Source organism: Trichosurus vulpecula, chromosome 6 (genome assembly GCF_011100635.1).
Source record: "Trichosurus vulpecula isolate mTriVul1 chromosome 6, mTriVul1.pri, whole genome shotgun sequence".
Classification (NCBI taxonomy): domain Eukaryota; kingdom Metazoa; phylum Chordata; class Mammalia; order Diprotodontia; family Phalangeridae; genus Trichosurus; species Trichosurus vulpecula.
The window spans coordinates 123860312-123872938 of NC_050578.1; the positions used below are offsets into that span (position 1 = coordinate 123860312).

Consider the following 12627-nt stretch of genomic DNA (forward strand, 5'->3'; position numbering starts at 1 on the left):
TTTTTTGGTTCTGTTCAAAGTGAGGAGCCTAGCAGATGAAAAGGGACCAAAGCTAGACTCAGCAAGGAAAAAAAGCTATTTTTAAATGACCTCAAATTTAAGGTGATTTTAATTTTAAATGAGGCATATACCACCCTACCCATAGCTGCTAATGGTAACCCTTTAAAAAATGTATAATCTCTCTTCATTGGCCCAATATATGTGTTGGAGTGCATCTTTTAATGCAATAAAAATAAACAGCACACTTTTAATAAGAAAAAAGTTTGAATATTTTCAAGGAAATCTTTTTTTTTGTCACTTTATTTTCAAAATGTGCTTCCATACAAATGAGCAATACAAATAGTCATGAAAAGTCAATTAATAAGCTCTAATTCTCAAAGTGAGTAAAGCACCTGCCAAGAGAAGAGTTCATAAAACCCCAGAGGTCCTTTTGCCTTTCAATCAACCACGGCACTCTTTCCCACACAGCATACACTCTTCCAGGGGCACACACATTCTTGTACACAAACCAACTTACTGGACACTCTCTGCCCCACTCCAACCCTCCCCCATTTTTGCTCTTTGCCCTTTCTCCATCTTTTTTTTTTTTTTTTTTTTTTTTTACTGAATCTGGATTGCTTGGCCGAATGCTTTTAAGAAGAATGCAAACAGCACTGAAAGATCAAGGAACAGTGGCAAGAAAAGCAAGAGGGTGGTCATTAACTAAGAGAAATATAGCTGGACTGATGATTGTGAAACCATTCCTTTAGTCTAATCTAGCAACGGGCAGTGCCAGGCCAGCTTCATTCAAATTCACCCGGTGTGGGCATGTGGCTGCAACAGTGTCTGTGTTGCTGTCCAGAGTAGAGAACTGCTGGCTGGCTCTTTTTGCAATGGGAGTTCAGGAGAAAGGGAGCTCTTAACTCATTCGATCAAAGGTACACTCGGGTTTGGAGAACTGTGTAGAGTTAAAACACACTTTAGCTTCTGTTTACAGGCGATTGAAAGCATTGATAAACAAAGCAAATGAGAATCCACTTTATTATACACTGGGACAGACAGACGCAGAGAGCAAGAAAGATGTTTGAATATGTGTTGGAGCTCACTCCCCCTCCTCCATCCCTCCCTTTTCCTCCTCCCCAGACCGGCTTTGTGGAAACTTAGTAGATAGAAAGGGAGTTGGAAAGAAGATAGAGGGAAGGGAGGTGGGGGAAGCAGAAGTGGAGAAAAAGGTACAGGGGAGGGGGGAATTAAAATAATTGTGGAGAGGAGAGTGCACAGAGGATTGGGAATATCTGATTATACAAGGAGGAAGGAGAGTGCCAGCCTCCTTCCCCAACATTACAAGGAAGTTAAGATCCTAAAAATAAATAAATTAAATAAATAAATAAATACACAGGGCAGCCGAGGCGAGAGAGAGTACGGTGCACCAGTGATGGATGTGCCGGGCTAGAGGAGGCTTTCTGATGGAGGAGATGATAGATGGTGGTCCTTTCGCTTGAGCCTTACCTCGTTGGACAGTATGCTGCCGTTGGAGATGATATCGGGCTGCTGGTCAGTGTAGCCAGTGACGATGGCCCCGCAGGGGTTGTGCTCAGTGTCAGTACTCCGGGAAGGGCTGCAGGGTTTGAGGAACATCAGGTCGGTCTTGGCAGACTCCGGAGTCAGACAGACCTGATAGCAGTAGTTCTGGTTGTGGTGATGGGAGCCGAACCCTCCGGACTCCTCCACTGGTACCTGCGCCGGATTGCTGGGTACATTGGAGCTCTGAACCAACATAATGTCCGACTTGCTGAGCTTCTTCTTGCGCGCCCGAGCTTGGCGGCTGCAGCAGGAGGAGCCCCCGCCGCCTGCACCCCCACAGCAGCAGCAGCAGCAAAGACAGCAGTCACTGGCCAGGCACGTGTATATGTTAAGCTTTTTCTCCTTCTGGCAGCGTACTGCCAGTACTATCATGGCCAGTAGGAAGATAAAAGACACTGAGCCCAGGGCAATGATAAGAATGAGGGTGAGGTCCAGTGAGGTCTCCCCGCTGCCAGAGCGGCTGGGACGCTGGTGTTCTCCACCAGGACCTCCTCCTGCTCCGCCCCCCCCACCGCCGCCCAAGGGTTCCACTGCCCCGTCGACCAGCTGCACCTGCAGCGTTGCGGTGGACGACAGCGGAGGCTGCCCGTGGTCCCTCACCTCTATCACCAGCTCGTAAGGCCGCTGGGGGTCGCGCTTGGCCGGCACCCTGCGTGCGGTGCGGAGCTCCCCCGTGCGCCAGTCCATGCGGAATAGACTCATCTCATTGCCCCGCACGATGCTGTAAGTGAGGCGGGCATTCTCTCCGTCGTCTGCGTCCACTGCCGCCACCCGCGTGAGAAGGTAGCCAGGTTCTGCTGAACGAGGCAGCACCTCGCGCGCTGGAGTTCCGTTGCGCCCGGGTAGGGGCGCCACGATGGCGGGAGCGTTGTCGTTCTGGTCTACAATGAGAATATTGACGGTAGCGTTGCCGGCCAGGGCTAGAGGGCTGCCTGCGTCCCGGGCTTCCACTTGGAAGCTGAAGTCTTTGAGCTGCTCGTAATCGAAGGAGCGCAGCGCGTACAAGTAACCATTCTCTGAGTTGATGGACACGTAAGTGAAGACGCTCATGCCCTGGATCTGACAGTCCAGGATGGAATAGGCAAGCTGGGCGTTGGCTCCCTCGTCTCGGTCGGTGGCGCTCACGGCGTAGATGTAGGCGCCTGGCACGTTATTCTCGGTCACATACACGTCGTAGACAGGCTGGCTGAAGCGCGGAGCGTTATCGTTCACGTCCGACACCTGCACCTGTATGGACTTGCTGGTGGCCAGTGCGGGCTCGCCGCGATCCCGGGCCACCACTGTCAGAGTGTACGAGTCTCCTGCCTCCCGGTCCAGTGGGGTCTCGGTCACAATAGTGTAGTAGTTCTTGAAAGAGGACTTGAGACGGAACGGCACGTCACCGAGCAGCTCACACTGCACCTGCCCGTTCTCCTCGGAGTCGCGGTCAGTCACACTGAACAGGGCGACCACAGTGCCCGGCGCCGCGCCCTCACTCACAGCCTCCTTGACTGTGCTGAAGCTTATTTCGGGTGCGTTGTCATTGGCGTCCAGCACCCGCACAAGTACCTTGCAATGTGCCGGCACGGCGTTGGGCCCCAAGTCCTTAGCTTGCACATACACCTGATAGACTGGACTCTCCTCATAGTCCAGCTCCCCGCTCACCTCCAAGCGGCCAGTACGCGGGGACAGACCAAAGAGCTCCCGCGCCCTCGGTGAGATGTGACTGCTAAATGAGTACACCACCTCACCGTTCGGGCCCTCATCTGGGTCCGTGGCGTTCAGCTGAATGACCAGAGTACCTGGGGGTGAGTTTTCAGGCAGGGACACAGTGTAAACGGGTTGGTCAAAGGAGGGCACGTTGTCGTTGGAGTCCAGTACTCGGATAGTGAGCAGGGCCGTGCCCGTGCGCTGTTGCTGAGGGGGTGAGCCCCCTCCTCCGGCGCCTCCTGCCCCTCCTCCTTCTCCTCCACCTCCCCCGTCCACCGCGGTCAGCACGTAGCGGTGCACCGCCTGCTGCTCCCGGTCCAGCGGTTTCTCCAGTACTAGCTCGGCGAAGCGGTTGCCATCTCCCTGGGTCTGGACGTCAAGAGAAAAGTAGCTGTTGGGGGTGATCTCGTAGTCACGCAGCGAGTTAGTGCCCACGTCTGGGTCGAAGGCGCTTTCCAGTGGGAAGCGGGTGCCTGGTGTGGCGCTCTCTGAGATCTCCACTGTCAGGTCGGGCTCTGGGAAGGCTGGTGGGTTGTCATTTATGTCCAACACCTCGATCTCCACCCGGAACAGCTCCAGCGGGTTCTCCAGGAAGACCTCCAGGTGCAGGACGCATGAAGGGCTCTGTTTACAGATCTGTTCGCGGTCGATCTTCTCGTTCACGTACAGCACCCCGGTCTCCAGGTTAAGGTCCAAATAAGGGGTCCTCGAATTGGGGACCGTCTGAAAACGGCGAGCCGAAAGTTTTGTAATGTCCAAGCCCAGATCTTCGGCGATATTGCCCACGAACGTGCCATGCTCCTGCTCTTCCTGCACCGTGTAGTGCAGCTGGCCAAGGACTCCCTCCACCATCCAGAGCAAGGCAAAGAATAATAGCACAATCATCTCCAACGGGGGGGTGGGAAAGAAAGAAAGGTTCCTCTGCAGCCAACAGCCCCCCAAGCACCCCACCCCCCAGCAAAATCCTCCAGAAAATACGAATAAAAGTGCACTACGTGGCAGGACTGCCGGGGCTGGGGTGTCTTGTAAAGATTTAGTATTCCTTTTGCTTCATTTTAGGGTTCTACCCCCCACCATACAGCCTCTCCTTTTTCGCGCTTGGCACACGAAGGAAGGCAGACGTCCCCGCTCCTCATCTGTAATCTTACCACTGGCCAATTAATAAGATAATGATAATACAGTATTTCAGCTTCTTTTATTTATTCCGATAGTCTTGGCGCAGGGCAGTGCAGGCAAATCCCAAGGAGGAAATTTCGATATTTCAAGACTGTCCTCGGTTTGTCTTCCTGCTGATGGGAGGAGGAGGAGGAGGAGAAGGAGGAGGAGGAGGAATAAGAAGAGAAGGAGGAGGAGGAGGAAAAGCAGAACGAGGAGGAAGAAGAGAAGGAGCAGGAGAAGGGAGAGATGCCGCTGGAGCCGTTGAACATGCCTCTTAATTAAAAATAATAATAATAATAATAAACCACTGGTAAAAAGCACAAGCCAAAAAAAATGTTTGTAACCAGCGAGATTTTATGTAGAAAAAAGCACCAATGCTTTGCAGCATCAAACTTTCATTCCCTTCGGTTTTCTGGTTGAATCTCTCTTCTTAGATATTTCTCTCCCCTTGTTTTCATTTAGGGGCATTTCCAATCTCTTCTGCTCTCACTGTCTTCAACCTTGCTCTTTAAAAATGTAGTGAGCAGTTTCTTGCCTGCCGTTTTTTCCTAATCTCTTTCCCTCTCCCTCTCTTCTCTTTCTCTCTCTCTCTCTCTCTCTCTGTCCCTCGAACCTATCTCTCTCCTCTCTGCTTCCCTCCTTCAGCCTTAGATGCAGCTTCTGGGATCTCTGCTGGCAGTTTCTGGGCTCCGAGCGCTCGGCTTCTCTGTTTTTGCGCAGCGCCCTCCATCTGCCAACCAATTGCTGAGCAGCAACACCCACTGGGGAGGGAACTGATTGGATAGACCGGACGTCAAGCACGGCGCGTCACAAGGCAAACAGGCGGGGAGGAGGAGGAGAGCTCGGTTCCAGAGCAGGTCTGGGAATGTGTGTGTGAGTGTGAGAGCGAGAATAACCCTGCAGATCCCGAAGCGCTTGCTAGGGGAATCTCTGCTTCGGAAACTTAATATTCCCTTGCTGCAGAGGGTGGATAGGGAATAGAGGTTCCCCTATTTGCATCAGCAACACTAACGCATCATAACAAAAACAGCAGTGTTCTTTCCTTGGAGAGGTGTTTCCTAGGATGCTAACCGCGCCTCCCCCCTCCCTATTTTGTATCTTCTTCCGTGACATAGAAATAGTTGTTTTCAGCTCAGGGCAAAAGAAGAAAAAAAAGTTTTCAGTGAATTCAGTGAATAGTCTCGTGATTGAGGACAACCAGGGGAAATAATAAAAATGCAAATAATTTTGCTGCCAGGGGTGCTCCTGCTCTCAGATGAAGCAGGTGGGTTTGCGCAAGAGGTCGAACGGGGAGCAGTGGTCAAGACCGAAGGGTTGGGGGAGCAAGGTATTGGGGAAGGCTCCCGCCAAACCATTTGGGCTGACAGCCTCTTATCTCTCCGCTCTTTTAAAGATAATCGCTACTTGCATACAATGATGCTGCCAGAACGGATTAACCTTCTTCCGCACCTGGTTTATGAAAGTGAGCCCTCCGATAAATCACTGAGTAGTTTCACTACCGTATCTCTACACCTCTCCATCCTTTGCTGAAATGCTCTTTTTTAGCTTCCTGTGCCTAGTACATCAAGGCTCAGAGAATCACCTAAGATATCCCTACGCCGCACGCGGCGTAGTACAGCAACTCGAAAGGCGGAGGGAAAGGAAAGAGCAGAGAAGAGCAGAGAGGAGAAGGCTAGCGATTTCCCCCCCTGCTTTAGAAGGGAGAGAGCCCCCCCCCCCCCCACATGCTCCCACCCTAGCCCCGCAACCAAGGTGAGCTGAACTGGGACGCGGAGGCTTTTAGCACCGTGCAGTAAACCATGCATTGAAAATCCCACTTTGCACTAGCAAAAGACTACAGCCAATGCGGCATGAGCTGGGAGGTCTGGTTATAGAAACATACACACCATCCACATAGTTTGTATATATATACATACATATATACATATATATACACATATACACACACATATACATATATATTTGTATGCAATATTGGTAAACGGAGTGTGTGTGCGTGCGTGTGTGTGTGTGTGTGTAAAATATTCGGTCAATCTAGAGGGTTTGGAAAGTGGGGACACTTTAAAGTGCCTCTGGACAGCCCAGTACACACGCCTGTAGTCCATTCTGTACCACTATAGTAATCTGTACCTGAGTGATGTAAAGTTAAAATAGTGCGCCTAAGTCCCTGAACTCTTCATTCCTCAAAGAAACACTTGAAAAGACTGTTCAGAGAAAAGGGATTGTCGGAGCTCTTCACAGGAAAGGTGTCATTTGTAACTATTATTTGGTTCCCATATGCACTTAAAAATCCTGCACCTCTTCATTTTCCAAAAGATAAGAAAAAATTCTCAAGATTTCAAGAATAGAACAAGATCTCGGAAATGTGTGTGTGTGTGTGTGTGTGTGTGTGTGTGTGTGTGTGTGTAGTCCAGGGGGCATGTCTCTTGCCGAGAAAAGCAAAGCGTCTGTGGACAGACATTTAAAGAGCATTTCCTATTAGGGGATAAGGACACTGCATTTCTCCCTCACTTTCTTTTTAAAAGATTATGCACTTGCACTCCCTTATGAAGTATACATTTCCTGCATTTCCTCTAGTCATTCCTACCTCCTTTCATGGGAATAGATCTCGTCTTTAAGCAGTTTACAAAGGATGGGATGCCGAGGGGAAAATGCTAATCCTTTTCCAGCTGCAGTAAATTTAAGAGGGGACCAGGACCCAGCAGCAACCGCAGCAGCTGAAATGTTTCAGAGTCACGTCTGGGGCTGAGAAAGGAGCTACAGTTTATAAAAGGACCTGTGGATCGATGAAAAGGCGATTATGGTGTATCTGAATATTAATAGTTATCCAATCGCCCCTCTCACTCCCCAACACACACACACACACACACACACACACACACACACACACACACACACACACACACACACACACGATTTAAAAAAAAAATTTTTTTAGAACCTATAGCTGAATCATCAGATCCGGTAGTATTTTTCGCCTTCTGACAGTCCTTTCCTAAAGTGTGTACATCCACGTAGAGGAGAACGTGTCTACGTTTTGTGTGGCTATGTCTGTGTTGCGCGCGCGCATGTGTGCGTGTGTGCGTGTGTGTGTGTGTGTGTGTGTGTGTGTGTGTGTGTGTGTGAAAGAGAGACAGACAGACAGAGAGATGCGTCTGAATGGCAATGCAGGTTGACGGGAAAAGGGTTTTCTTATCCCAAAATGCAAACGAAGTTCCCGTGGACTGAGTCCTCCCCCAAAACATACAAAGGAGATGAATTCGAGGAGAAATAGGCAGATCTGGCAGTAAATAATCACTGCATCCACTTAAGCTGCCTTCCTCTGCTCTCTCCCCCCCTCCCCCCACTCCCGCCTTAACCAGATGTAGCTGAATGGGAAGCCCGCTTTGCAAACATGGGTTGCAAGCGTCTCCTAGCGGCCGTAGGAAATCAGTGCATGCAGGTTGCTGCTCGCAGGAGTCCTGGCTGGGGAAAGATACGACGCTTCTTTCCGGCCTCTGCTTCCTTCTCCTGATTTTCAAGATCCCTGAAGAGGATCATCTAGCCGTTTGCGAAAGAAAATTGAAGATACGCTTCCGGAAGAAGCTACGCTCTTGGTGACTCCAAGTCTCCACCGCGGTTTCTCGGCCGGAGCCGAACCACTGCACGGTGGGTGTTTTAGGAAGAGGCGGCAGTGCTTACTTAAGGGGTCCCTAAATCCCCTTCCTCCCCGCCACCCTTTCCTCCAACCCTGTCTTCCCGGGGCACCTCCAGCTTTTCTACTTTGGCTGGCGACCTTGATACTGACCCATTGTCCAGATGTGAAGGCTGTGCTGCTGATGCAACCTGCTCTTGCCTTCTTGCCCTAACTCCTAAATCCTTTCTCCCTAACCACACCTGGCGCTTTTTGCATTTTGGGGTGCATTTTTTTCAGTGCCTAGCAAAATGTAAATGATTTATTGGCTCCCAGCTGAGCTGTTTGCATTCCCTTCCCGCCCCCAGCCTCGAACTCTACCACACAACACCTCCAGGGATTGAAGTAAGATACTACACTAAGGGATGTGGCTGAGGCGCGCTTTGAAGTGGCTGAAGAACTCGCCTAGCCATGCTTTTCCTGGGGAGCTCTAATACGCTGGAGAGGGGCTGTAGGAGCTGGGGAGGGAAGGGGGAGCTCGGGTCTAGAGTGTGTTTGCTCCCAGCGATCATCCGACTCTAACGGTGAAAATGCCCACCGCCTGAGTCTGAGGGTACCAGGAATCTTGGAGCTGGGGCAGCGAGTTTTTTTTTTTTTAATCATTGCAAGGATACAGTATTTATCGAAATATTTTTTTTTTCATCCAGGAAGCCCTTGTGGATCTGAGGGAGGGCATTGGACTTTTCATTGGACTTTCTAATTGCTGTAAAAAAGGTGGGGGAACAACCGGAATGCAACAAATGTTTATTTGAGATATATTGTTTCAAACTTCTCTACCAGACGGTGGGATTTCTGTGCTCCCAGCCCTCTGAGCTGGAGGGGGAAGAAGGGAGCAGCTAGTTAACCTGCTAGAGGGCGGATGAATAAGTATTTGCTGTAATTTAACGCGACTTGAAAGCAATTTGCTCCTAAATCCCTTTGTTATTGCGTTGTGTCCAGAGCTTTGAGGGAGGTATTGTAATCGAAGGCATTCATGTATGTGTGTGTTTGTGTGAGTGTATTTGTATATGTGTATATATATATATGTATATACACATACATATATACATACACATACGAATGTACGCATTTATATCGTCTGAATGTGATTATTAAATCTGAATGTGACTATTAACAGTCCTTCAAACGTCAAACTCACCCAGCCACGGGGAAAGGCTATCCCTGGCATTTGGCTTGAAAGGCAGGCACAGAGAGAAGAGCCAACCCGAAGATATTTAAACTGCATTTCATCAGGACAGGATACCTAAGGCATCTCTTGTGAGGAAGCATGAAATATGCTTATTTTTAGGAGTGAAATATAACTAAGGGATAGCACTGTCCTGCTGGACCACTGTCACAAATAATGCATATGGATCTTGTGCATCGGAGATGTACCATCAAATTTTCAGAGGAGTTTCTGGAACTGAGTAAAGCAGAGTAATTTCACTGGGTTCAAATGGCTATTTTGCTGTTTTGTGTCCCATTAAAATCACTTGAGAACTGTTTAGTTGGTATTCTTAGTAGGATATGTGATGTTGCTTTAGGAGGGTTTAACTACATTATCTAAACGCAGCAAGGAGGAATCCACATCTCCATTTTGTGGGAACTGTGTGCCAGGGATACAGCTTCCCATCTTTCTGCCCTTTCAGTCATCAGACAGGGCCAGCATTTTGTTAAACTCTAAACAGTGAATTAAAAGCACTGACGACTTGGAGCGGCCCTCTAATGCAAAATGACAAATTGCACTTAGGCGATACATGCACAAGAAAATGATTTATAGATTTTTCACGATGGTCTGAGCAAATGAAGGCACCATGAATTATACATCCTAATGCTCACTATATCATTTTCTAATAATACTGTTTCAGCTGGGTTGCTGTATACTGTACTCTTCAATAGGAGGTATTGATTAATAAGAAGTCCATGACTATCTATAAATTGAGTATTTATTTATTTGTCTGTTTTTTTCACTTGTTTGTTAATTTGTGGTGCTGGCCTCAGATATGGATTTGGTTTTTTTATCCACTACCTTTCTTTTCTCTACCTCTTCCTTTTTCCGTATTCCTACTAGGCTACTTGTGAAAATGGTCCCTTGTCCACACAGATTATCATGAGGTAGCAGTTACTTTATAAAACAGAACTAATCTTTAGGACATATGCATTTTACTCCAGACTGTCTTTCAGAAATGCAAATGCCTAAATTCAGAATGTGGTATTTCTCCCCCACCCACCTCCCATCTATCAGGACTTCCCTCACCCACCAACAAAGCACATCATCCTACCTAGCTGGCCATGCTAATGCTGACTGTAATTAGAAATCCGGACTTCTCTAAAATTGCCTGTTGTCTTTTAATGGTGCTGTCATAACATAGAACTGGGAGAGACCTCAGAAGCATCTAATGCTTTGTTCTTTTATTATTTTAAGAAACATTCTTGTTATTCCCTCACATACATTCCTAAAAGTGTTGCAAATCCCCACACCTTAGATAGTGAGACATTCAGAAACCTTACTTGGTTCACATGATGAATGATCTTTCACAGTTTCTGAAAATGGTTGGTGGAAGTATCAATCACAGAAAAAGTTTAATGTCATTCTTGGGTTTTCAGGTACATTGGAACAAGTATTGGCCCTGGAGGCAAGAGACCTGAGTTCAAATCTAGCCTCTGATATTTACTACTTGTGTGACCTTGAGCACTTAATCTTTTCCTTGGCCTCACTTTCCTCATTTGTTAAATTGTGTGTGTGTGTGTGTGTGTGTGTGTGTGTGTGTGTGTGTGGGACCTAACTATATGGTTTCTAAGGTCTCTAACCGCTCTAAATCTATGGTCCTTTGATGTAAGAGGATTAAGCTACTATGCTTTGTCATACAGAATTCTGTGAAATAGGTCCCCTTAGTTTCCCTTTCCGGAGGCTTGCTTAAAGGGTTATTTCTTGGTCCTTATCATTTTAAATAGAGTTAACAGTTTTCACTATTTTAAAGAAAACCTTAATCTAGAAGCTTCTTATCCTGAGATCTCCAGAGTCACATTACTTGGCTTACTTTTAATTATCTGGGTTTACAAACATACATTCTCATATACATAAGAACGAACTCTCAATCCAGCTTTTGGCAGCATTAAAAAGCATTGTTACTGAAAGATTACTGAAATCAATGATGTGATTAGGATTGTAAAGAAGAAGTCTAAGACATCACCATTTACAAAGGAGAAAGCCCACTCCTTTACTAACTGGTAGATGTGTGGGTTTTACCGATGGAGCCCTGAGGCGGAAAATCCAGCTTCAAACATCCAGGTCGATATAAAACAATCTCTGAAATTAATTGCAAGGCCTGATGAAGTTTATTTGTGTGCCAGGGAAGCTTCTCGGATAGGTCTCTTTGCTCCTTCCCCAAGGGTTTTCTTCTTATTTGCCAGTGATAGAAAATGAGGGCAGCCCTCCTGTTTAGTCGAGTTGGAAAGCATAAATTGCTTGTTTCTCTAAGGGGCTGCCCCTTGATTTGACTAATACAGCAGGAGAGTTAGCAAGTCCTGGCTCGGAGCAGAAGTTAGAGAGATGTACTCAGAAGGGTCTCCAAATAATATTGTCAGCCAGTAATGGTGGCATTTGTAATCTTGGTAAGACTCTGGAGGTTTCTGGTGTAGTGGATAGAATGCTAGACTTGTAGTCATGCAGACCTGGTTTCGTAATTCTACCTCCAACACTAACTAGCTCCTTAAGTAGACATTTCAACACTGTGTGTGTGTGTGTTTCCTTCTATTTTTGTATGCACAGTGGATAACAATTTTTTTTTTTGTCTAGACAGTCTTAGAGATACGCTTGGTACACTGAGTGGTTAATATGCCTTTCTTGTCCAGGGTCACACAGCCAGTATGTATCGAAGGTTGAATTTGAACCAATGATGTCCGTATTTAGGTCAGCCATCTCTCTACAATGCTCCGCTGCCTCTCTGTCATGTATACAGTAGGTGCTTGATAATAGGTCTATTGAATTGGCTATGATAAGTCTTTTCTTGACTTAACCTTTCTTAACCTTTTCTTAACCTCACCTGTAAAATGGAGATAAAATCTATTTCACAGGCATATGAGACAAAAATGAGAAAATGTATGCAAAGTGCTTTGACAATATAAACAGCAGCATTTAGTTTTAGGAAACATGATCACTCATAGTTTGAAAACAGCTTGATGGAGGGCCCTCCACTCCCCATCATTAAAGAATTCAAAGGCAGCTTTTCCCAGCTGCCTCATAAGGAATTTAGATCTTTCTATTGTATTGCCTGGTTGGCTTAACTCTCCATAGAGCGAATCACTTCTTTTTCAATGTGTTTTCTTAGCATGTTGACTTTAAAAGTGGTATTTTCTAAAATGATTTATCCTTGTCTCGTTTTATTTAAGAACTTCTTGGATTTAATTTGGTGGATTAACCAGATGTAATTAAGGATTAGAGAATTAGGCTTTTTCCAGGTTTCTTTATAGGCTAATTTTATACTATGCTAACAAGTGGGCAGCACTAGTTTACCCTAGTGACAAGTGATTGGTTGATCACAGGGGCATGGGGAATTTGGTGA

At 47.0% G+C, this 12627-nt stretch overlaps 1 protein-coding gene and 1 pseudogene across 1 annotated transcript; one reads left to right on the top strand and one right to left on the bottom strand.

Moving 5' to 3' along the window:
* Nucleotides 1–1298: 1298 nt before the first annotated feature.
* On the bottom strand, nucleotides 1299–4453 carry LOC118852796 (protocadherin-10-like). The gene has a single exon (XM_036762493.1). The coding sequence runs from the start codon at nucleotides 4135–4137 to the stop codon at nucleotides 1429–1431; it is 2709 nt and encodes a 902-aa protein (XP_036618388.1). The 5' UTR covers nucleotides 4138–4453; the 3' UTR covers nucleotides 1299–1428.
* A 1172-nt stretch (nucleotides 4454–5625) lies between these two features.
* Nucleotides 5626–12627, top strand: part of LOC118854738 — a 36129-nt pseudogene continuing 29127 nt past the window's right edge.

What these genes read in the sequence shown, in the direction of transcription:
- LOC118852796 (XM_036762493.1), bottom strand. Translation starts at nt 4,137, where the DNA reads ATGATTGTGCTATTATTCTTTGCCTTGCTCTGGATGGTGGAGGGAGTC.